The sequence below is a fragment of the Anopheles maculipalpis genome, chromosome 3RL, assembly GCF_943734695.1.
Source record: "Anopheles maculipalpis chromosome 3RL, idAnoMacuDA_375_x, whole genome shotgun sequence".
Classification (NCBI taxonomy): Eukaryota; Metazoa; Arthropoda; class Insecta; order Diptera; family Culicidae; genus Anopheles; species Anopheles maculipalpis.
Genome location: NC_064872.1, coordinates 74,404,128 through 74,429,202, shown reverse-complemented (window position 1 = coordinate 74,429,202; position 25,075 = coordinate 74,404,128). Strand labels below are relative to the sequence as shown.

General features: G+C 43.0%; 3 protein-coding genes across 6 annotated transcripts in view; 1 reads left to right on the top strand and 2 right to left on the bottom strand.

The window, feature by feature from the left end:
* The window catches only part of LOC126562685 (homeotic protein distal-less), a 47,008-nt gene extending 36,799 nt beyond the window's left edge, over positions 1–10,209 (bottom strand). For all 3 annotated transcript variants that reach the window (XM_050219250.1, XM_050219248.1, XM_050219249.1), the window contains exons 1-2: positions 9,921–10,209; positions 4,819–4,994 (exon numbers count right to left, since the gene is read on the bottom strand). In XM_050219250.1, the coding sequence (XP_050075207.1) occupies positions 4,819–4,994; positions 9,921–10,021 (277 nt within the window). In that variant the 5' untranslated portion in view covers positions 10,022–10,209. The remainder of the gene's footprint in view (positions 1–4,818; positions 4,995–9,920) is intronic.
* Positions 1–25,075, top strand: part of LOC126562508 (G protein alpha o subunit) — a 287,823-nt gene that overhangs the window by 112,797 nt on the left and 149,951 nt on the right. The window lies entirely within an intron of this gene.
* On the bottom strand, positions 16,306–24,089 carry LOC126560978 (uncharacterized). The gene is made up of 3 exons (XM_050216928.1): positions 24,070–24,089; positions 20,453–23,977; positions 16,306–19,645 (listed from the first exon to the last, which is right to left on the bottom strand). The coding sequence occupies exons 1-3, from the start codon at positions 24,087–24,089 to the stop codon at positions 16,306–16,308; spliced, it is 6,885 nt and encodes a 2,294-aa protein (XP_050072885.1).

The following is a 25,075-nucleotide window of genomic DNA, read 5'->3' as shown; positions in this document are numbered from 1 at the left end:
TTGGTGCCAGTTTTACGCTACATGCATCCTAAACTATCGATCAAACAGCGTCCTCGAGCTGGGAAGGCATTTTTGTCCCTGTCCCATGGCCCGTTTGAAGTGCCTGGCGGGTGAATGGCGTATTATGCGTGTCAAAGAAAGTGCAAAACTTCATTTGCATTCTCTCGGCCTGTTTTGTATCTCACGGTACACTCATGGCGCCTGCTATGGGGGGACTGGGAGGAAAAATTGATTTAGGTAAATGGAAAAAGAAAAGTTTTGCTCCCTGATGGCAAAAGTTTTCGCGCTGAGAGTTCCTGCCGTGAAGCAGGTGCCGAAAACTTCCAACTGCAACATTGTTGCAGTTGGGTTTGTAACTATTCTGCGCTGATTGTGGGACATTGTATGGAAGAGGTGATGCATTTAATATAGGAATCTTGGAGGAACGAATTTGAATTGATGTCACTATGCAATAAAACTTGACATTTATCAGCACAAATGTCCACAAACACAAAATAATAATTATCTTCACATAAAGAAAAATTCACCTTCATCATCTTGCGTCATTCCACCAAAAATCAATCTCGCTTCAGTTCAACATCAACACCAACCAATTTGACTCCCTTTGAGAAAGGAAGATATAAAAAAAAAACTACGAAAGGTGTGTACTCGTACTTGTATCAGTATACATTAAATGCGTTTGGCGTATTTAATCAAAAATGTTAATTTATGTGTGCCAACATACTTTCTGCCCGGCACCCAAACCGACGCACCGATGCTGAAGCGAGACGTTTGCGAGGAACGGTCCGGCATTGCGTGTGAGCTTCGTACCATGCGAAACACCCAGCTCCAAGAGATGCCCGTGGCCGATCAGCCCCGTAAGCACAGAAGCACCTTCAGCAGTAACTAGTGGTGCGCTACTGTTGTCGTCTTGCGACTTGCTACGCTCGTACATAAATGGAGCACACGTTGGCTTGTTTCGTACGGCAAAGAGCTCTTGCTTGCTTGCCACCTTCCACGTTGGCGGTGTCCACCGCCAGACTTTTCCGCTGAGATAATGCGCCAAACATACATACTTAACTGCACATGCAAGATGCAGCTTTAATATTGCTAAACAGCAAAAACGATTCAGTTTGAGATTAATATTTAAATCTGCACATGCACACGAGCCTCATACAGAGCCTCTTCGACGGGAGAAATTCGTGTTCACATATGAATGAGAATAGGTGAAAAATTTGAAACAAAAACCAAGATAAATAAAACAAGCGAAATAAAAAAAAAACACACGCACACACACCTTACAACAATGTTAGTTCCAACCGAGCGCGCCCGTCGAGGTGTGCTATCGACGAGGAATTAACATCCCATCCATCTTCCAGACAAAACTGCACACACCGAACAGATTGCGTACTGTTTGCAATTGTGTTTCGGGTGGCGGTGAATGACGACTGCTGCCAAAATCATGACACTGAGGTAAGAGCTACCCAACAGCAACAAACAAAAAACGCACGACGCACAACGTCTAAGGAAGTCCTCACGCAAAGGCCACAATCACTGGAAGGTTTGGTGAAAATGCTTGGCGAATAAATTATTCCGTCCTGCTGCGAACGTCCTTTTACGTTCGCCGTTTTGTACCGAGGTTTTGTTCGTTCATGGGTGCTCAGATTGTCGCTTTTTTTTTCTTCTCCCGTACCCCGTCTTGCCACCGCAAGAGGAATTCCTCACGTATTGATCTCCGTCAACAAGCCTCGGACGTTTTTGGAGTCGGGTTTTTTTCGGTGGAGGTGCTTTTGTTGGAGGCAAAAGCTTCCATTCCATCACGTGGTTGAGTTGTGCAATTTCTTTGCATCGGTGTTGTGCTTTTGCAGTTTCGTTTACTCTATAGTTTAACCTTTTCCACGTACAAGTAAGAGATTTGATAAGATTGTTAAGCAATAGAATTAAGCCATTGAAGGCTCAAAAGTATATCTACACACCTTAAAACGAAGCACCGAATATTAGCAACCCTTCCCTTACGGTGGAAACTCTCCTGGGGTGAGATATGCTCACGCAGAACCTGCCACACCATCTACGGAAATCATTCTCTCGGGAAACAAAAGCATCGCCGCTTGGCTCTGTCGAGAGCCGTTTTGGTGTACGTCGCCCGGTTGCATAAATACCGGGTCGATCGGGCAGCAATTTTTCGCAGAAATCCTTGACTACACACGGTCTGCCCTACTTTTACATAAATGGTTCCACTGCGTTTATTGCATCGTGGTCGTTTTTTTTTAGTGGCCAATTGCAACTGATTCTGGACTTGACATTTCTTGACATTGGTAAGCACAGACGGGCTCACGTGTAAGTCAGATCTCAGAAAATAGTCCCCGAAAAGGGACGACCGATAAGAATGCTTTCGATACACACGACTATTCAAAACAGCTTCTGGATGCCATAATTCTTATCATAATTGTCAAACATAAATTTCTATTAGATGAAGAAATACTAAGATTATGCTATAAAAACAAACTGAGGGGATTGACAATATCCTCCGGGAACTAAAGTCGAATGCAATGTCATCAAGAAGCATTAAACACAGGCGTAATTTAGCGCTTCAAGATCTTTGCTATCTAAACATTGCTGTCCGCTCCACATCCGCTTCAATATCCATTAAAATTGAATACTACGTTTAAATAACAAATAAAACCACATTTTTTAAAGTGAAACAACGCACAAATCCTTCCATGCTACAACCAACACAATCGAGTCAATTGTAGTTAAAATATCAAAAGAATCATAAGGCGATCCTCTCCTTCTCAGATCACTATATGGCGAGGACATTTCCGGGTTCAGCTTCCTCCCTGAACGCATCCGCGCCCAAAAAAAAGGATCTTGCACCCTTTACCAGATCTGCACACCGGTGATACAGTTTCGTATCGTCCCCGAATCGGTTACGCTATTATTATTCAAATCGCCGACGGTTCTCCCATCCTTTCCTGCCTAGAGAACGTGCCATACTTCCTTTGTGGCGCCTGGCTAGGATGGGATTGGCCTAGAACGCAGAAAATCGCGCACCGGAAACGCACATATAAGGAAACGGTTTTCCGCAGCCGACGAAAGGTGCGTGAGATGGTTGTTGTAGCAAGACAACAGTTGGGATAAAAAAAACACACAGAAAGAGAGAGGGCGAGAGTCCTAGGCGAAATAGAACTAAAGAGGGACACACTGGAGTTCATAAAACAGCTGAAAGCATTCACATTCCGCCAGCCGCCATATAGCGGGCAACGCACAAAAGTGGACCTTATTTCGCTAAAGCCAGTGGAACCCGGGCACAGGAATCGGTCGATTCCTGCGGGGTTTGTTTCTCGGGCACCGCCTACCCGTGTCGTTGCTGAACTTCGAATTCGAATCCCCAGCACCGGAAACCATATCCGTCGGGTTCAAAGCTTCTTTTTTTTCGGATATTCCAACCAGCGACGGAAGCGAGGGAGCAACCCCGACCAAGCGGCTGCGTCGAACTGTTTTATTCATCGGAGCGACACTTTTTATTTCGTTACCGAAGCAGCGCGTTTTTTTTTATTCATTCACTGTCGGACGGAGGACACACGGAGGGCGGATGTACAATACCAGCCAGAAGAACCCTGCCGTCCATTGATTGTTGCCTACGGTTGGGATTATGTTTCCTTTTGTAGTGTGTGTGTGTGTGGTTTTTGTTTCACTCTTATTTTATTGGAAACATATTTCGGTTTTCGTCCAACGTGTGCCCTAAGGCAAAGGTGGCCGGTAAATGTTCTGCACAGGGCGCCAAGATGTTGTGCCCTACGCCGAGTTTCCGATCTTTTTTCTCCTTGTCGCCTGTCTGAACAGCACGCGGCTTTGGGTCTAATTTAATTTGCACCTTTAGGCTTGGTAGGGAATGGACCAGGTTTTTGGCACGAGCTCGATTGATGTTGAGCGTATGTATGTGTGTTTGAATTGCTGCAAAAGCGATAGCGCCATTAGTTTGTGCTTTTCGCGAAAGCAAGCCATATTGGATACGTGTGCCGAAGGTTTACTTTGGTAAAACGATATGTAGTCTTTGGTCTTGCTTTTTGTTGCTACATAAAAAGGGACAGTTAATTTATTTTATACTAACAAGCAAAGTGTACTGCTCAAAAACCTTAATAAAATACGATTGAATGACTTTAAAAAGCAATTTTACGCTCAATTCTTTTTTCACTCAATTTGCTGCTGTCTCAAACAGATCAAACAACTACATTAAAAATGCCACCGTTTTTGTCTCTTCTGCTTGAAACCGTCGGTGTTTGTTTCGTTAGATGAATGTTTTGGATTTTTTGCCCACATTTTTTGTGTTTGTGTGTAATTTGTGCAAATGGGATTTCGCTTTGTTTTGTCTTTTCAGTCCGTTTTACAGTTGACCACCATCTGGCTGCTCAACGCCAATGACTTATTAATTAATGTGGCACAATAAATAACCGAGGGTTAAGATCCATTTTCATCTGTCGTTTTGTGCTTCTAATGGACAAAACTTTTTGTAAAAAAATATGAAACTCATAAAAAGGAACACAAAACTTCTTGCTGCAGCAGCTCGAAATTTACACAAGCTAATGCATTCGAAGCATTGCAGTCAAGTCGTGTGTGATCTTGATGTGAGAAAAAACTCGATTGCACTTTGCTGCTTAACTGACTTCATCACAAAAAAAAACTTCGACATGAAAAAGTTCACTTTGAAGCTATTTTTGTAAGCACTTGTAGATGCTCCTACACATCATCCACCGAGTCGATCCTTCGTATCCTTCATCGTATCGTATCCTTCGCGAACTTCAGCTCCATTTTGCGGTACATTTTGAATGGAAAACTTACCATCTTTTGGTGGACTAGCGCAGGGTGGTGCGTAACTGCCTAAATGATACCCAGAGTACGAGTTCTGGTGCATCGGGGGAAACGGATAGCCGAGGGCACCGCGTGGACTCGGAAAGCCCGAATCCTGGCCACCCTGTGCACTGAAATGCTGATAACCGCTCCGGATGCCACCGTACCTGTAACGAGAAGACGAAAGCGAACCGCTAATGTTAGATAAGTGTTGCTGCATTGCTTAAGTAAGTTTAATTTGCCCACCAAAAAACGCTTCGAAGCTAAAGCTTGTATGTTTGGAAAATTGCTTATCCGCCCCGCCGTTTGATTGTTTTTAAAAATGTGTTTTATCTTCCATGTCAAAATTATAAGACCATCGATTTCAAACACCCTTAAACAAATGCTGCTCTGCGCAGTACACGGGCGTGGTCCGTGAAAAACGTTCAAAACCAATCGACGATTTGGCCCAAAATCTCAAATAAACCTAATTTCTTAAAACAACCACCATCTGAGCGCGCTGAAAAACAAACAAACACGCGCGATGTAATGTTTTATGCACGTGTGTAATGTGTGCAGTTCATTGTAAAGGTGCGGATGGGTGGAAAACCCCTTACGCGTATGCGAGTGGCCGGATGGCGCCACCGAAAAATGGAAGACGCCGGGAAATGGGTGAGAAAAGCCAAGCGCCCCCGGGGGCCATTGCGTAGCAACGATTTGGATTGGATGGAAAAATCCGCGCAGCTCACTGCTTTTCCAGCATGGCGTCCATCAACGGAACGGTCCCGTACAACGCTCAAACAAAACCCGTCTGTTTCGCGCAGGCAGCGTTGGGGGTGCCGGCAATACAGTAAACCTCATGGTTTGGTTTTAGGGTGGTAAAGAAAATGAAACAGAAGAAAAGAGGAGAGCAATAAAAACAGAAAAAACAGGCCGGAAAAGCGTTAGCCATAGTAGGGGTAGAAAATGTGTATCTTTGTGGGGGATTTTTTTTTTCGGGGGTGAAAATAAGAAGAAGCGTAAATACCAGCCAGTGGCCAGCTGCTACGTACCGCAATATTTAGGTCCGAGAAGCTAGGTGCTTCCAGTACGCAGTACGCTGAATGAATTAAACAATTTACGTATAATTCAATTTCGGTAGCGAAAAACCTTTAATTTCGATCGACCCATTAGAGACGCTCGGTCACTCCAACGCTGGGAAGGCTTCTTCCGTTCAAAGATTGAAAGGAGCAAGGGCATTGCATTAAAAACGGTTTCATGTTTTAAACAATTGTGTGGAAGTGTTTTGTTTTTATTTGCTTTATTTAATGTATTATTTAAAGTAAATGCTTCGTGATTTTTTAAGAGATTTAATTCTCATAAAAATGCATTAAAAATAAATAAATAAATATTAATAATGGTTAACTCTTCATTTCATAATTTGCTCATCACAGCGTTACCTCAGAATTAAAAGTAGCATTTTATAGTGCGCTAATTTTCGCAAATTCAAACTAATAACCAGCTTAAGGTTGGCTTATGTTCCAGTAATGCATCCATTTCATAGATTTGTAGTAACAATCCATTTGAGAAACCAATCCACGTGATAATTTTAAGGTTATTTCCTAGAGCTTTTGTTGTCGATAAATGACTATTTATAGCACGATAAATACAAATTTATATAACAGTTACATATCACTGGTAAAGTAAAAATCAAAGGCTCCGCTTATCCATGGCAGCCTTCTCCCAAGTTTAGTGTGACAAATATAAAATTGAGCCTTCATTATAGGAAATAAAAAGATTTTAAACCAATTTAAAACAGCATTTGCCATATGATCTCGGCAAGTATAAAAGTTGTGTAAGAAATTCTATGCATAAATGAATCCATTTACTGATTTCGAAAAACAAAAACATTAGAAAACCCCATTCAGGTGATCATTTTAAGGTTATTTCTATAAACCTTAAATTAGCGATAATTTACTAATTATAGCATGCTAAACATCAAATGAAACTTATTTCAAATAATAACATTTTAATTGCGTATTACTTGCAAATTTGAAGTCAAAGGTGTGACTTGTCCCTGTCAGCCTCGTACCTTAAATAGTGTGACATGTATAAAATAGAAGCTCAATTATTGGAAATAAAGCGATAACGATAAAGGAGTCAATGAGCATTCGTTGCAATAAAAATTGTTTGGAAAGAAACTCACTACATAACACTCCATTTAGTCTACACGTTGGTTTCAATTGGAACCTCAAAACCACCCAAGCACCCTTTCGAGACAGGTGGTATCGTAAAAAAAACAAAGAATTAACCCTAACCCTTATTCACCTGAAATACAGCCACACTATAACTCTCTGGAACGACTTTAACTGATTTGACTGTAAATAAATAAATCACAGCTCATCCACTTGCGACACACACACACGGTAATTAGCGGAAATGGGTAAGCCGTAAACCGAAAAATTACACTGTTGTAAAAATCTATCAAGCCAATGCACATCGGCCTTTTGATTGAAGCTACGTAAATCAATTCTCTATTCCAACCACGGCAAACTATTTCCAGAGCGGACCCGTTGGGAAGGACAAATTAGCAGCACACGCTAGAGCTACAGCTGTGGCCCCCATAAAGTATTGGGCTTCTTCCATTGAGCCTTGCGGGCACGCGTGTATGTGCCATAAAACTTGACAAACTACATTACCACACCGGTCCCCGATCCGGCCGGTGTATAAGTTAATCATAAAAAAACATAACGTAAACAATTGCTTCAAAGTACATTTTCTTCGTTCGCCAGCTCTCGTGCAAACAGAGTTAAACAAACAAACCACCTCCTTCTCGCTGTGGTACGCATATTGTGCTCCACATATTATACGATTCTTCTGTATTTTTTTTTTTACGATGTAGACGTTTCCGTCGATTTATGTGCGCTAGCGCTTTCAGCGGTTTGCCTACTGTTGGAACCGCCAGCCAGCACCGGTTACCACAGGCGGCAGGGATGCTCACAAACTGGTGGCCATAAAAAACCTAGCCGTAAGGGCGGGAATGATGGGAATGGGTCGTAAAACTAAAAAGCCTAGTAGTTACACAAAAAAATACGCCAACCGATACATCCAAATCGGGCAGATCTGGAAGCTCCGACCGAGTACCGTTTTACGCGATCGTATAGAATCAATCGATGCGATCGTTTAGTTGCACCCCGTTTGCTGGAAATTCACTCTACCGCGATTCACTATGCGATGTGCTACTACGAACCGCTTTTCTCTGTTTAGCTTGCTATAATAAAACGTCCAAAAAAGGTCACACTTAACAAAAAGCCCCACAGATGTTCACTACAGTTATGCTCGCATACTGACAGTAGAAAGAGCTTTTTTGTTTCGATCCGGGTTTACACATTACTACTGTGACCGGTGCGTCATTTTACGAATTCAATAGACCTCCCGATGTCAGGCGCGTGCCCACCATACCCGTGTGTCATTAATCATTATCATTAGCCGGTGCTAATTATCGCTGCACAAAATAGCGATGCACCACTCTGCCTGGGCAAGCCTGTCCGTGGTGCATAGTTTTGCAGAAAAATATTTCTGCCTCACCCGTTTGGCTAGAGTTTGATGTCTGTCACCTTTTCCCATTTTTTGCTCTATTTTTCACTCACTCAATTTTTTTTTTATCACTAATGTCTGGTTGCTTATCTTGCATAGCTCGCGCGATTGCACCAAAGAATTCAATCGCATTTATCACTGTCAGTTTGGATTAACATTTTCCATCCTCCTCTCCGCAAAACTATTCCGTTCTAGGATCTTTAAATGTAAATGTATCGCGTCTCATCGATTGTTGATGGCACGCTTCATACTCTCACCGTAGCTAATGATGATGATGATGATGATGATAAGGTGCCTCATCGATTGGGTGCTAATTGCTTCTACGGAAGCACCACCGGCACAATTAAACGGTCTAATGGAGCAATTCGGTATCGATTTTGTGCGTGTGTCCCAATGATACAGTTCGGCAAGGACGGTCCGTACCGAGTGCGCATGGATGGATGGAAGTTATTTTTGTAATCAGCGAAATCGAAATTATGGGCTCAAAATGTGGTTTCGATTCTATTTTTACACCATGTTTCATCACTGAAAATGCGCGTGTGTGTCAAGCACTCTCTAGATCGGTGCCTAAGCTACTGAACACTCAGTCAAAATGATTAGTAAAACACAAAACCTTTAAGTAACACAATTTCAATTATCACTGCAATGTTTGGCACCAAAATGTGTGCAAAGAAGATATCAGATGGGAATATTTTGAAGCTAGTTTAAACATAACTTCTTGTCTTTCTTCTTAATCTCAACAATCGCGAAACGTCCCGGTTCTATGTCCATGTCTTGCCTGCTTGACTTCGTTTTTACCGTAGCTGGATATTTGTTATAGCGTACGGGGCAGAGACGGTAACGAAACGATTTGATACTCGGGTCCTGCCGTGTGTAGACCGACGCCACTATCGCCACGACTATAATGGTGAAGTAGCAAGACAATTCGTATTTTAAATGCCACAAACAATCATACAAAATTGCACAAGCTAACATTTGCTCAAATAAAATTAAATTTTTTTGGGAATTAGAAGCGTTTTTCCGTCTTCTGTCCACAAAACAAAGCTGCAAAAGGCACTCTTGGGTCAGCACTCTTTGGAGGTTTTATGCACACCAGCATAAGAAATTGATTGACATTGTGTGTAAACGCTTGTCTAAGTTAAGTTCTCGATTTGTGGAAGGGCACTCGTCAGAATCCATTACATCAGAGAGGCACAAACAGATACGCAATCTACCAAGACATAAATTCTACATTTTGGGTTAGCGAGCCGAGGATCATGCAGGCCATCTAATGTCAGTCAGGACAGTCAGTCTTCACTACGGTGGAACATCGCAGATGGGATCCAATCCTCTGGCCAGTCGTATGAAGACTAGCTATCGCCTCGGCCATTCGGTCACAAGAATTGTTGGCGCACGGCGCCCGCACAAGAGTTAAAATAATTTCTCTTTATTTTTGATAGACTTCAGAGTAATACGGCCAGGCCGTCAATTTATCTGGCCAATACTTCTATGCAACTATCACTCCATTTGAAAAAAAGCACACTAAAAACAACACTAACCCATGCTGCTGCAGCTCGACGAACGCCGATTTGCCGGGCGCGGTTGCCGTCGCACCGCCGTCGATGTACTTCGGCGTGTGCGGCGCATCCGGCGCATCCATGCCGGACTGGGGTGTGCTCGGGGGGCCCTCGTAAGGGCTCCCCAGGTCCGTAAAGTTGAGCGTGTTGGCGCCGATCGAGGCCACTTTATCGAAATGAATTGTAAGGCCGTTGTTGTAAGCGTGGTCACCTATCGCACTCGCTATCGTGCCGCGACCGGTCGATCGGAAGCGACGCCTCGCACTACCACACCACCACCGTAAAGGAACGTCGCTATCGGCGCTAGTCTCACACGCGGACACAAACACGCACGCTTTTTTCTTTCCAAATTTGATTGCCTTGTGTTTCCCGCAACTCCCAAACGCCCACCCGGGGAGTCACTTTTGTTAGGGACGGCTAGAGCAGGTTTGGCCACAGCAGGCTGATTTTCTTTCCTTTCTTTTTATCACAGAACGGCTCACCAATAGCCGGCACACAGATTTACGCACCCACACAGACACTATCACATATGAACACACACAAGCACGCACAAAATTAAATCTTAATTCTTTGCGAAATTCGCACACACTTTCTAAGGACACACACGTGTCTCAACAGCAATTCACTCTTTCACCGACAGCTTCTCCACACCTGATACCGACGGACGACTCACTTGACGGTGCGAAACACACACTGCTTCTACTCAGCATCAGATCACACTTGGGTTTGATTTTCCTCCGGCACACGTTTCTCTTGACTCTAGGATCGGTAGATCTGGTTGATGAAGCGATCTTCTCTCAAGGATCTCTTCTTTACTTTTGTTTCGTTTTTTTTTTTTCCTTCGTTTCAGGACACAAACACCGCAATCTTTCTTCTCACACTTGCACAGCCACTTCTAAGGATCGTGGTTCCTAAAGGATCTATTTTCTTGTGACCGCAACACAGAGATCACTCAGTCGAACTTCAAATTTATTTCTTTTTCACTTTTCCTCTGAGTGATCTTGCGTCGGCAAGGGGTTTATGTTGTTCTCGAGCACACCAACTTAATTCACTTCGAGCTGAATCTCGATCAGGTTGTAAACACTCAGTAAACCACTGGTACGATCACCTGCCCGCTGCTGTTTATCTTAACGTTGTATTTTTTTTCATTCTACCCTTTCAATCGGTCATACATTAAATTCGCGACCCAAAATTTTGGTTCTCGTTCTACGTTCAAGCACGGCCACTTCTTATTCGCTTCACGAGGAATTTCACACCAGTTGCACCACTCGAAACCGCCGGTTAATGCGATGAATCGCCGATCATCCGGACGGGTACCACTCGGGGATCTCTTGTGAAGAGCTTTGGTAAAACAATAAACCGAAACAGTGCACAAATCACACGTGGCGCTTTAAGGCAAAATTATAATTAATGTATAATTAAATTTTTCAAACTGCTCACACTGCTGCCCGCGACACCACCGAACCGGATTACGTACAATAGTGAGCGCTGTCGAAAAAATCTCGGCGCACCTCACACACAACAACAATTTACCCCGTACAAGCGGGTGAGAAAATTCACACAAGCGACGAACGGACGCAGCAACGACGACGACGGCGCGAACAACCGCGAGCAAGTGACAAAGCAACTTCCCGACAAGCGCATCGTTGGTTGCAAAGGTAAGGGTTGCGTTTCGTCCATTGCTCCGCCCTATGCGTGAAACACACATACAACGGCAAACGGAAACTACCCCCTTGGACGGCGATGGGGTGAGCGAGATGACTACAAAGCTTACGGCCATTTTGTACCGACGCAAACGCACACTTAGACAAGAGCAGCAAGAGGGTACGGCTTGAAAATTGCTTCCAGTGGTGTTTGTGAAGCCACTGGTCGCTGGAAGCTCGGTGTACTAACACCACCAAGGAAACAAAAGCATTCATTTCTATTCTCTCGCTTACAGCAAAGAGTCGTCAAGTGAGCGGGAGCGAGAAAAAACATCCAACGAAGGGTTGTGGTTGATTGGAAGGCACCTCCAGCAGGGTTGTTGCTTGCGAGGAAAAACCTGTTCTCCTGCACAAAGCACATCAAACGTGCTTCAACTTTGCACCGGGGTGCAGGGTGAAAAAGAAAATCCCTTTAGAGTCTTTCTTTCTCTCGCTTCTGTTTTGTTCTTTCTCTCTCTCTCTCTCTCTCTCTCTCTCTCTCTCGCTGTATCTCTTTTTTGCACAAGTCAAGTCGTTTTTCTTCTATAAAAAAACGGGGTAGTTTTATGCTTCAAGGTGCAATAACAAACAGCATTTACGCAAATACCAGAAGAAGAGAAAAAAAAGCAGCAACAACAATCGAGTGCTATACGAGTACGATTATTCCCATTGCCCCTTTAGTACGAGATCCGAGTTTCACTGGTTTATGGTTTATAGTGCACGATTGGGATTAAACTTGTTCCGCTGCTGCCGGAAGCACACGTGCCCAAGCATTCATTGAACGTCGTCGTCTTCATAATGAGCGATTGACGGCGATGATCCTGTTTTTTTTTGTATTGTTGTGCGTGTAGATTTCTTATTAATACGTCACGGTAGTGTGTATTGTTTGATTTAGATGTTAACCCATCGATGAGGTTTAATGAAAGACGCTTTAGTGGTGCTTTAACTCGAGCTTTATGGTCGATAATTTGAGAAGCAAATAGTAGCATTAATCTTTATTTCATGCAACAAAGAGCTGATAGCTTAATTGTATGTGTTAAAAAAGTTCGTGTCTCTTTACTGTGGTTGCTTCCCTATGAACCTTTAAAAACAATTAGGGTTGTTTTAATTTTATTATATTTTTTATCGAAGGATCATCCTTTGCTACAGCCCATTCTTATGCATTAAAATCTTTTACAAATGCTTCACAGTACATTTAGCCAATTTTAATTACCATTTAGAATTGTGAACGATCTTTGTTTCTGCCGCAGAAATGTCACACTCATGCCTTAAATCTTTTCTCAACCTTTACATTCCTCAAAATTATTTTTCCAACTCCGCATAATATGGTTGCTGCAAGAAAAAATGCAGCAAAAAGAGTTAATCACATGAGTGAAGCTTTAAACCATACAGGAATTCTCATTACAGTGTCTACCGAATGTAGCTATTTTCGTATAGACATGCCACTAAGGGATTGTACATCCTGTCCCGCTTTTTTACATTGTTACAGATTACAACAATTACTTGAAGGTTGACCCATTTTGCTTCATTCGCTTGCGACGAACCATAAACAATTGCTTTTGAATGAATGAATGATTGCAAGTATGTTGTCCCTGTTTCAATGTTATTAATTCATTTATTTATAATTAATTACTATGCGACAATGCTGTATTGACTTAATATTTTATTTATTTTAATTTGTTTTTAGAATAAAGATTTAAAAATATAAGATTCATCTTTCATATTATTTATCTTTTGGATACTACAATTTATCTATTTTATTATTTTCATAATGAAAGCAAGACTAGAAGAGATAACGAAAAATGATGTTAATGAAAGCAGTAGAGAATAACAAAACACGACTTTTGAATTGATTGTCTTATTTTAAGAGAGTGAATACGTGTGATGAAAGCATTGATTTATTTATTAATAACCGTTTGATAGTAAACATGTTAAAAATAGACATTAAAAAATAGTTCCACTGAAACAACTGCATGGCAGCGGGCAAAAGACGTTATAAAAATGAATCCAAAGATTTATTAACTTTAAAACAAAATTTTCTTTGCATATAAATTTTGTTAAACAATTTTAAAAACCACTAAATTGGTCATGAAAAATAATTAACAAAGGTGTTTGTATAATTATTTTATCTGGTGGAATTTTGCTAGGACAACAAAATTTTTAAAAGTGTTTGCAAAATGATACAATATTTTTATTTTTTTAATTTTTTTCATAATCTAGTAGAAAAAAAAGACAAGTGTTAGTATACTTCTCTCCAGTACTGTATGGTATATGTCCTTTTCAATTGAAATTTGAAGAGCTTTCATTAATACATAGACGGCTTCGACTGCCAAAGGCACCAAACAATCCTTCTTACCTGAATCTCCAAAAGCAATGAACGTTTGTGAGCGTGGTTTCGTCATTGCGAATCTCTGCGAATACATTAAATCTGGATCCTGCAGAACCATTCCGGCTAGCCCCAGTGTCGTGCAATGTTCCTTTCAGTTGAAGGGCAACTAGAGTCCCGGATGACGCACTTTAAACCACAAAGTAAACCGCCTTGCCCGCGCCCCGCATATACATTTCCTCCGTTTATTTCCCATTTCCCTACAAGCCGCAGCCGTAACCTTGATGCTACATTTACTCACGGAATCAGTTCGTGGCATCATGATGATGATCTTCCTCATCCCGCACATCCAGGGGGGGGGGGGGAATAGATTGAACTGGGTGTTAGACCCCGGCGCGCTCACACACACACATACACACAGATCGATCAGATACTGAGGAACATTTGGAGCCTCAGCTCGACGCAGCGAAAAACCATGAATGAACCCGGAAGGTATAATGACTACGTAACGTCTTCCCGTCCCGGGGTGGGGCACCCTCCTCCCATGAAAGCGGTCGCTCGGACACACCGGGCCGGGTCGGCCTCCTCCCCCGAAATGGAGCATTATAACCGAGCTGAGAAGGATGAAGAAAAAAAAAGCAACACGATCCACAGCACAGAGACCCCTTTTCAACTGACCCGATCGATGAGGGCAGTGTGGCTTGCGCTTCACTGCGCGTACATCCGCTCAGCCGAAAAGCGCGTCTGGAGCTCGAATGTCTTTCGCGTGATGGACGATTTGAATGTGAAGGAGGGAGGCTAAAGACCGGCCAACGTTTTGACTGCATCTGGTCTGGTCTAGACCGAGTCTGAATCGTTCCCCGAGCTGGGATGAAGCTTTTTATTGAATGAAATGTGCGGAAGGGTACTTGGGTAAGTGTTTATCCAAGTAAGATGATGTTTGGTAATGTTCATTTGCATAATCTTGTAGCTGTAAGCTAATATGTGATATTATTTGTTGAGCTTTGCTATCCAGCATCAACACGTATAGGAATGCCTTCTGTAAAAACACAGCGAGAAAGTCAAGGATTCTCCCTATCGTTGCCGTCGTCTAGGAGCAACGAATATACATAAGTATCAAAACTTTGCAGAAACATGAGGTGTGATATGTGAAAAAAAATACATTAAAGTTCTTCGTTAGAACCAAATCAAAAGTCCAACACAAGAAATAAGATCTTTCATTCGGCAAACGTTACCTGCTAGAGCTAGAAGCTGCCAAATCACACACGTTCCGTGTGGGTAGCTCACAGCTCATAATTATCCGTCCATAATCGTATAATAAATAGATGAATTATTATCGAATTTCTCAAGTCTAAAATTTCAGCCATTTTTCTTGCCCTAGCGCGAAAAGTCTATTTTCGGATTCCATCCCAGTCCCACCTTGGTCCAGCCCGGTGGTGGCCAAAGCTTCCGGGACACCTGCCGAGCGTTCAATACCAGCACAGACTCGACCATACCTTACCCGGCAGGGGTGCACAATGAATCTGGCCAAAAATTCCACCCAAACCCAGCACCATACCGTAAAATCAATTGTTTCGTCAGGTTTTGTTCGGATTTTTTACGGACTCCACACGGTGTGAGGGTGTGACGCTGTGGAAGGGCTGTTGGTGAGGTTGGTTCACATACTCCCCTTTTGCTTGGCTACTGGAAGTGAAATCCGTTCCGTTGGTTTCATTCATAAAACGGGTGGACCACACGAATGGACGAATGTTTTGGGGCAGCGACTAACCACTGGCACGATTAGCAAGAGCGAGAAGAGTTTTGAGATGCTTTCTTCTTGGTTTTCTTCCATTCTTTCGGATGGGAAGAATTAGGGAAGTTTTTTTTGTGTGTGAGTCGAATTTCTTCCCTCCATTCAATAATACCAATCAGCTTCCCGAACGCATCGAGCGATGATCGATTCTTTCGACCGTACGAGACCGATCGGGCGGCAATAATAATGACCTGTCGATAATTAAGCATAACCGAAGCGGTTTTGGGGTGTCTCTTGGGTGAAGATGAAATGTTCTGTGCTTCCACATCGGTAGCGAAACATGTGTGGACGAAAGAAAACGATGAGAATTTCACACACCATGTCCAGGGCCAGCCTAGGACAGTAAGTGCGGAAAATTACCTAACGGACATCACGCCACATGCTTTATGAGAAATAAAATTACATCTAGTCCGTGATACTTACTCGTCAGGTATTTTGACACTTTAGTTCTTAAAAACATAACAAAAGCTGGCAATTATGAGACAAAAAATCGAAATGTATTAATTTTCATCATCGTTTACATCGATAAACCATAGTTCTGATAGCGTGGTCCAAAAAAAAGGGTGACTAATTCACGATACGATTTCCGGCGAATTCAAAGTTCTCCAGCTTTGGAAACTGATCTATCTTCCGTAGCTCGCCATCGGCTAGGGTGTTGTACGATAGGTCTAGATGTTTTAGTGCCTTATTCTTGTAAGCTTTCACCGTACTTCCCAACAACTCAATGCCTGCCAACGATGCATTTAGCAGGTTCAACCTTGGGAACTTCTCTCCTATCAGCCCTATATCGAGAATTGGTAATTTGTTCAAAGTTACGTTCAACTGCTCCAATCTATCGAAACTGTACGTTGATTCCAGCGTGGTAAAGCTATTGTTCTGTATCGAAAGCATTGTCATGCGATAATAGTTCGAGTCGGGTAGCTGCAACGATGACAGGTGGTTATCATTCACGGTTAGGCTCTCCAGATTCGGAGCGATCTTCAACGACTGCAGCTGATTGCCATCCAGACTAAGGTAGTATAGGGTGCGTGCGAAGCTCATCGCATGTAAATCGAACGAAACAAACCGATTGTTGGACAGGTATAACGCCAGCAGGCCTAACTGTGCATCAAACAGACGATCATCCAGTGTGGTTAGCTTGTTGTGCGATAGGTAGATCTCCTTCAGTCTCGGCATATCCGCAAACAGGTACGGATCGAGCTGTTCGATCGAATTGTTGGAAAGTGTCAGCATGCGTAGCGAGTAGAGCTGACGGAAGGTGCCACTCTTCAAATCCGAAAGTTGATTGTTATTCAGGAACAACTCTTCCAGCTTGTACAGACCATCAAATATGCCGACCGGAAGATCCGCAAGGGTAGTATTTTCCAGATCGAGAAAAGTCAAAGTATACAAATTCTGGAACAGGTTCACATCGAGCGAACGGAGCGGATTGCCCATCAGGAACAGCTGATGCATCACGGGCGTACTTTCGAACACATCCGCTGAAATTTCGGAAATGTTGTTGCTGGTCACATCCAGGTAGTCTAGATAGGGCAGATGCTTAAACCAGGCCGGTTTCAGTGCCGTCAGATTTGGATTTTCATCGATCGAAAGTGTGGTTAGTTTCCGGTTTGCCCAGAAGAAATGATCGGAAAGAGTGGTAAAGTTCATTTGCTTCAGGTACAAATTGTTCAGCTCAACGTTATTCGCGATAATGTCCTTCAACTCTCCTTTGTAGGGACCCATGTACAGTTCGGTAAGATTCTTTAACCTTCGGAAAGCGTTTACATTGATCGCGTCCAGCGGTGTGTCCTGGATGTCCACAGCTTTCAAATTTGGAGATCCTGCAAAGAAATTTTCATCGATCGTCGTGTGTTTGGCTCCGGTTACAGTTATTGTGCGCAAGCTTGGGAACGACTGGTTATAGCTGCCATTGTAAGTGATGTTAGTATTTCTTAACGAAAGAGTGATAAGGTTTGTCAAACCTGCTAAAAATCCAAAATCTACTCCATCCATACGAGTTCTATCTAGGGACAGAGTTTCCAGCCTCTTTAACGCACCGAATTGTACGCTATTCACTCCCGTAAAGTTTATATCAGTCATGAACAGGCTTGTAAGCGATTCCAACCCATGGAAACAGTTCGGTTCCAGCTCTTCTATATTATTGCCTTCCAGGTTAAGTGTGGACAGATTGGTCAACTTGCTAAATCTCCCATCCTTAAGCTTCCAGATGCGATTGTTCTGCAGCGTAAGGTAGGACAGCTTTGTGGTTTGAGTGATAGCGGCTGGGACGTCCTCAAGAATGTTCGATTCCAGTAACAAGGTAGTTAGATTGGGCACCCCTTCCAAGCTGCTCTCGTTCAATGTTTCAATAAAATTGTCCGCAAGATCAAGATACTCCAAACTTGTTAAATTCAATACACCTTTCTCGATGCGCTGGATCTGATTGCTATTCAGGTGCAGCTCCAACAAACTCTCACTGGAATTAAACGTACCGGGGTTGATTTCCTTTATCTGGTTGTTCGATAGCATGAGATACGCCAGGTCGCTTTGCTTACTAAACAAACCCGCTGGAATGCTTTTGATAAAGTTGTCCGTGAGCCAAAGGTATTCTAGCTGTGGCACATCGTCGAGGAAGTTTTCGTCGATAGTTGTAATGTCGTTTCTACCCAAACCCAGCTTCCGCAGCTTTGATGCACCTTCGAGTGCACCTGCCTTTAGATGCTTAATCCGATTCTCATACAAATAGAGTTCCTTCAGTTCACTGCAGTTCTTCAGCAATCCTCCCTCGAACGTGGCGAGCAAGTTGAAAGACAGGTATAGCTCCTCCAAATTATTCAAACTGTCGAACGTGCCGGGAAAAATCTGCGTTAAAAAGTTTCCCACCAACCATACCCGCTGCAATGATGAACTGTTCTCAAACAGTTGCACGTCCAGCTCGCGCAATTGGTTATACCCGATCGAGAATCCCTCCAGCTTGTACAGATTCGCTAGCAGTGCTGGACGCAGAGTGCTAATCGTATTATTTTCCAGGCTTATATAATCCAGATTGGTATTTTCTTCAAACAACGTGTCATCCAGGTCAGAAATATAGTTCCGATCCAATTCTACCTTTTCTAAGCTACCCAATGCACTAAAGACGTTTGCCGGTAACGTTTTCAGGTTGTTATTGCTTAACCGCAGCACCTTCAGGATGGGCATCTGAGCAAACGCTTGACCATCGATCGTCTCAAGCCGATTGTTGTGCAGAAGGAGACGCTCCAACACGAACAACCCCTCCAATGTGGTTGCATTCAAAAAGCGCAACACGTTACCACTTAAATCCAACACCTGCAGCGAGCTCATGCCCAAGAACGTCGACTCTGCCAGCTCATGCAGGTAGTTGTCTGCCAACGATAACCGTTTCGTTTCACCAAGTGTGGCAAAAATCTCACTCTGTAGCGACCGTATCAAGTTTCCGGACAGATCCAGCTCAACCAGCTTCGGTAAGCCGGCAAACGTGTGCTGACCAATCGTTTTGATATGGTTCTTGGACAGCCGGAGCACCTCCAAATTTTTTGCTCCCAAAAACATTCCACTATACGTTTCCGTTAGCCGATTGTTGTCGAGGTACAGATATCTAAGGTCCTCTGCGTAGCGGAACGTTTTCCTCAGCACACCGTACAGATCGCAGTTAGAGATGTTGAGCGTCTGCACTCCGCTATTCTGCGCAAACACACTCACCGGTATGACGGGAAGGGTTGAGCGTTCGAAGGACACATGATGGTAGTAACCGTCGTCGTATGCTATGGACAGACCGGCCGTATCATCGGGACTAGCAAAGTGTAGCTCGCTGAATTCACACCTAAATGGTTCACAGGATAATGAAATTTCTTCGAGGCTGTACGCTTTATGCAGGAACACAAGCAACAGCAGCGATCCCCAAACACTGAAACGATCCAACGCAAGAACCACAGAGTTTTCGAGTTAAAATCCATCACAAAACCACTACCTATTATAACGAACCAGCGTCGGAAGCCCATCTTCACCACAGCGATATTCCAACCAGCTGCTGGCACACGCGCGACTCAACTGAATGCAGAGAAGCTCCCTCCAGCCGGTTATATTTCGCCAAATGTTCAGTATTTTCGCTGGGTCATTGGGCCATTCCACCAATTCGTTGATGATAGCTACATTTGCTTTGATTTCGTATGACCTCTAAAAGACCTGCAATTTTTGCTCTAATGTCAAAGATCACAGATTCGGTCCAGCTGGTGCTGCTTATCAACATTTGTTGTATTATTATGCAACACAGAACAAACTCATAAGGCGTGGAGTATGCCAATAAATGCAATTAAATTGATAAGGACTCCATCTTTTTTTGCACCCTGATAAGCATTACAAACAAAAGATGTACTTTTTTTTTGGCAAACAAATGAAGTGATGAGTGATAATGGACCAAATGCTATTCGATTCCATGGAAATCAGTTTGCGAAAATACGGAATAATGTTTAACCTCATACACTTTAACACTATTGCTATGCTTATCGCACAAACAAGATTTATGAGGATGAATTCTTTCATAATTGATGTTTAAGTAACGAATTGCGATAAGAAATAGTAATTCTGAATAATCCTCTTATTCTTCTTTATTGTCTCAAACGATCGTTCATTTCCTTACACACAGCAGATACCATCGATCTCCTTAGAACAAACCTCAATCTTTTCAGTTTCTTCTGTATCCCTTGATTTGTACCAGAAGTTCACATCCACCTCCTCTATTGAGTGCTTCAAACTGGTCAAGAAGTCACACTTCCAGGTCGTACCTTCCAGTCCGATCGATTGCAGCTGTTGAAACGTCCCGATCAATTCATTCACCGGGAACGAATTGAACTTGTTGCCTCCGAACACAAAGTTCTCCAGATTCGGGAACACTGCGAACGAGCTCACATTCAGGGCCGTCACGTTGTTGTTTGAAATGTCCAAATGAATCAAAGACGTAGGCGACTCAATACTACCAATCTCGATGCGCTGCACGTGACTGTTCGATACGTTCAGTATGTAGAGAGGATATATTTCGCTGCTTAGCTTACCCAGTTCCAACACTTCGAATCGGTTGTACGATAAATCAAGCTCGGACAGCATCTTAAAATTGTAAAAGCTTTCCAGGCTAGTGAAATTGTTTTCAGTTGCTGAGATGGTCGTGAGTGTACTGAATGGTGCCGATTCCTCAAGCTTTACCTCAATCGAGGACAGTTGGTTGTCGTCAACGTACAACTTCTCCAACACGGACGATACCTTCAGCGAGCTCAGTGCATTTTTTTCCATCCACAGGACAAGCAACGACTTCGCAAACGCCATCGCGCTCTCATCAAACGTGGTAAACTTATTGTTCGACAGTTCGAGTACTTCCAATGGTAATCCAGCAAAAAGTTGAGGATCCAATGTGCTCAGCTTGTTGTAAGCGAGAACCACGACTTTCAGCTTCTCCAACCCATCAAACACGGCCGGTTCTAACTGTTCGAATTGGTTGTTCTCGAGCGAGATCGTTTCCAGCGAGTAAAGCCGATTGAACACACCCTGCGACAGCGTTTTCAGCTGATTGTTGCTCAGATCCAGCGTGTTCAGAGCGTACAAGCTGTTGAAGATTCCTACTGGAATGGAAGATAGATTTGCGTCAGCAATTCTCAATTTCTGCAAGCTGTATGTCTTTGCGAACAGTTCTTCAGGCAATGATTTCAAAGGGTTTTCCGAAATGTCTAACAGCTCCAGCAGTCCCAAAGGATCAAAAACACTCGGATCGAGTGCAGATAGACTGTTGTTCACCAGAACGAGCTCCTTCAAATACGGTATGTACTGGAAGAAATCCTTCGGAACCTTCACAAACTGCTTGTTATCCGAAACGGACAGCTTTTGGAGCGATAGCGTAGAACGGAAGAAGCTCACCGGTAGACTGCTGAATGTACTTCCCTGCACGTAAAACTCCTCAAGCTTTGTTTTGTTTTCCAACAACGTATCTGGTAGGATCACATTTTCTGATGAAATCGTAATTAGCTTCAATCGATCTAGTCCCACCAAACCATCCAAGGAACCAATGCTGATCTTGTTGTCATTCAGGTAGAAACTATGAAGCTTCTCGTTATTCCGGAATGCCTCAACAACTACGCTATTAAGGCTATTCTCCGATAGATCCAACTTTTCCAACTCCGAGAGAGACTCAAACAGTCCCTTATTTACTTGGCTAAGACTAATATTCTTTAGCGAAAGATCGTCCAACTCTGATATACCTTCAAATGTACTCGGTGTTAGACTCCCCAATGGATTACTATTTAAGCTAAGTGTTTCCAGCGAACCAAGATGAGTGAAAACTCCTTCCAGTGGTCCAGTGAGCCGATTCTCCGATAAGTCCAACGTTTTCAGCTGCATGTTAGCAAAAGTATCTGCCGAGAGGCTGGTTAGTTTGTTATCATCGACGTAAAGCTCTTCCAAGTTTGGAAACTTTTCTAACTGAAGAGAACTGATTTCATTTCCACCTAAGTATAGCTCTTGCAGCTCCGCAGTCTCCGGTATAACAGTAGAACTCAACTTATTTTTCTCCAACGACAATAACTTCAGATTCGGCAGCTTAGCAATCCAGATTGGAATTTCGGCCAACTTGTTGTTGTCCAGAATAAGTTTCTTCAAGAAGTCCCTTTCTGCATATTTTTCATCGTCTGGAATATTACGGATCCGATTTCCTGATAAATCCACCTCTCTCAGGTAGGAAAGTTTTGACAAAACATCCGAGACATTCAATACCCGATTCTCACTCACATCTAGCTCATTAAGTCCCATTAGTTGCCAGAACGTCTGCGACTCAAGCTCGGTCAGCTTGTTACCCTTCAGCGAAAGTCTGGTTAGGAACAGTTGATTGGCAAACAATCGCTTCGGTAACCCCTTCAGTCCACACTTGTCCATCGACAGTAGTGAAATATGTGTTCCAACCAGGAAGTCCTCGTCGATCGATTGAATTGGGTTGCTATCGAGATGGATTTCTTTTAGCGTTTTGGCACCATTCAAACACCCGGCGCTTAGGACACTGATAAGATTATCGTTGAGGAAAAGTTTTTTCAAATCTCGCAATGCACGGAACAGACCTCCCTCGATCGACGTGAGTGCGTTGTTATTAAGGTCCAGTACCTCTAGCTTTCTCAGAGGGTCAAACGTACCAGGGAAAATGCGCTCTATGCGATTATTTTCCAGCAACAGTAAATTCAACTTCTGAAGGTTTCTAAACAACGCCTCCTCTATCGATCGTAACTCGTTGTGTTCGATTTTAAGAATGATCAGGTCAATCACGCTCTCGAATAAATCGGTGTGCAGCTCCCGAAGCGAATTATTGCTCAACTTCAATGTGTCCAGTGCGAAAGTGTGTCGGAACAAGTCCTTCGGAAGCTCTTTCAAATAGTTCACGCTCAAATCCAAATAGCTCAGCTCCAGCTGTGAGAAGAACGTTTCCGACGCTAGGTTTGTCAGCCGGTTTGACTGCAAATAAAGATAGTCCAACGTGACCAATGATTGAAACGTTTCTGGATCGATTGAGCTGATCCGATTATTTTGCAATCCAAGCTTTCGTAGTCTCCGCGTTCCAACAAAGCTATCTTTTGTAAGCTTTTCGAAATAGTTGAACCCCAAGTACAACTCTCTGAGCCGTAGGAGATCTTCAAACAGGCGTCCCGGTAGCTCCGTGATACGATTGTGGTCCAGATGCAATTCCTTCAGCCTGCCCAACCCAGCAAACAACTTCCGTGGCAACACTTCAATCTTATTGCGCGACAATCGCAGCAGCTCCAACTTGTTTAACCCAGCAAACGTGAATTCCTCTACCACATCGATGCGGTTGCTACCGAAGTTTATGCTCTCTAGCTTGGTGGCATTCCGGAACATGTAGTCGTACAGCTTTGGGATACGATTTTTCTGCATTTTCAACGTACGAAGTAGTGTTGCATTACCAAACGTATCAGGATCCAACCGCTGCACATCCACCTCGGACATAGTCAATACTTCTATCCTGTAGCCATCACCAGAGAACAGTAACGGTGGGATAATCGAAAGTCGCGATCCATCGAAGTTTGTCTCAATTGTACCGCTTTCTACTTCGAAAATAAACTTGTACGAGCGTATATCCGTCTCCAGGAACTTCTCATTCAACTCAAATTCGCAATTATTGTAGTAGCATGCAGACTCCGTCTCCCCCCTTGCGGTGGCCACGAGCAGAACCACGGCAAACACTTTTAAAATACTGCAAATAAAAAACAGACAAGAAACCGTCACAATATAACACTCTTATCAATTGAAGTCACTCAAGAACTGCTCCACCTCCGAAAACACTACCTTCTTTGGAAGCTTCCCATCGTTTCAGACGGGGATTCTGATGCGCACTGCCTTCAGAACACTGGCACTTGTTCAGCTCGCTGCCGAAACGGAACTGAAGCTTCTTCCAGCATCACCAGTGCAATAAATACGCAAGCATTTTGCACAATGACCTTGAATCGGTATCAGTTTTGGGCTTCTTCTTGACTTTACGACATGCTACTAGACCACATAGCTGGATAGTAAGTCCTGGTGCTATCGCCTCGGTGACCGTATCACCTTTGTGTGTATTTGTTGTGATTTATTCGCGCACGATTAGCAACAGCTTTTCTTTTGCTTTGCTTATGTTGCACATTATAGGGTCTCATCTAACAGCGTGGTAATAATGTTATTGTGTGTATTGTGGTTTATCAGCTAAAGTTTGGGGTTTTTCTTGAAACAACGTTTCACCTAGATTAGAAAATTTATTTCTGATAAAATCTATCCCTTTTTCTCTCTCTTTCTCTTCCTCTATTTCTCTCTCTCTCTCTCTCTCTTCAAAAATTATAGAACATCTTAAACTGTTCAGAGGACTGGAAACGTTTGTCGGTAACGTGTTCGGGTTCAACAGTTGCTTAAATTTAGCTCCTTCAGCCTGAACGACTGAGCAAAAACTTCCTCATCGATCACCTCACGACGATTGTTGGGCAACTATAATCGCTTCAAGTGTAACAATCCGCAACACATTCCTTCTTAAATGAATATTTTAATATAAGTAAGCCAATATCAGGCAGTGAGATAATGGAGGTTCTCTCTGTAAAAACTATTTGCAATCAACGACCTACTATAATATGAATAATAATATACTAATAATAATATGGAACGTTTTCGGCAGCAACTCCTGTTTTGAGAAGTAAAGCATTTTCACAGAACTATCACAACTGTAATTAATGTCCTTTATTATATTTTTGCACGGATAATTAATTAATCAATTGAAATAGAAACGAACAAGAAAGCATTTTGCAGTTCCAGAATAATTCGCTTACTC

What these genes read in the sequence shown, in the direction of transcription:
- LOC126560978 (XM_050216928.1), bottom strand. Translation starts at nt 24,089, where the DNA reads ATGGGAAGCTTCCAAAGAAG. An exon ending in ATGGGAAGCTTCCAAAGAAG is followed by an intron (nt 23,978 to 24,069) that starts GTAGTGTTTTCG and finishes TTTTATTTGCAG; the next exon opens with TATTTTAAAAGTGTTTGCCG. An exon ending in GAGGTGGATGTGAACTTCTG is followed by an intron (nt 19,646 to 20,452) that starts GTACAAATCAAG and finishes GGATCGTTTCAG; the next exon opens with TGTTTGGGGATCGCTGCTGT.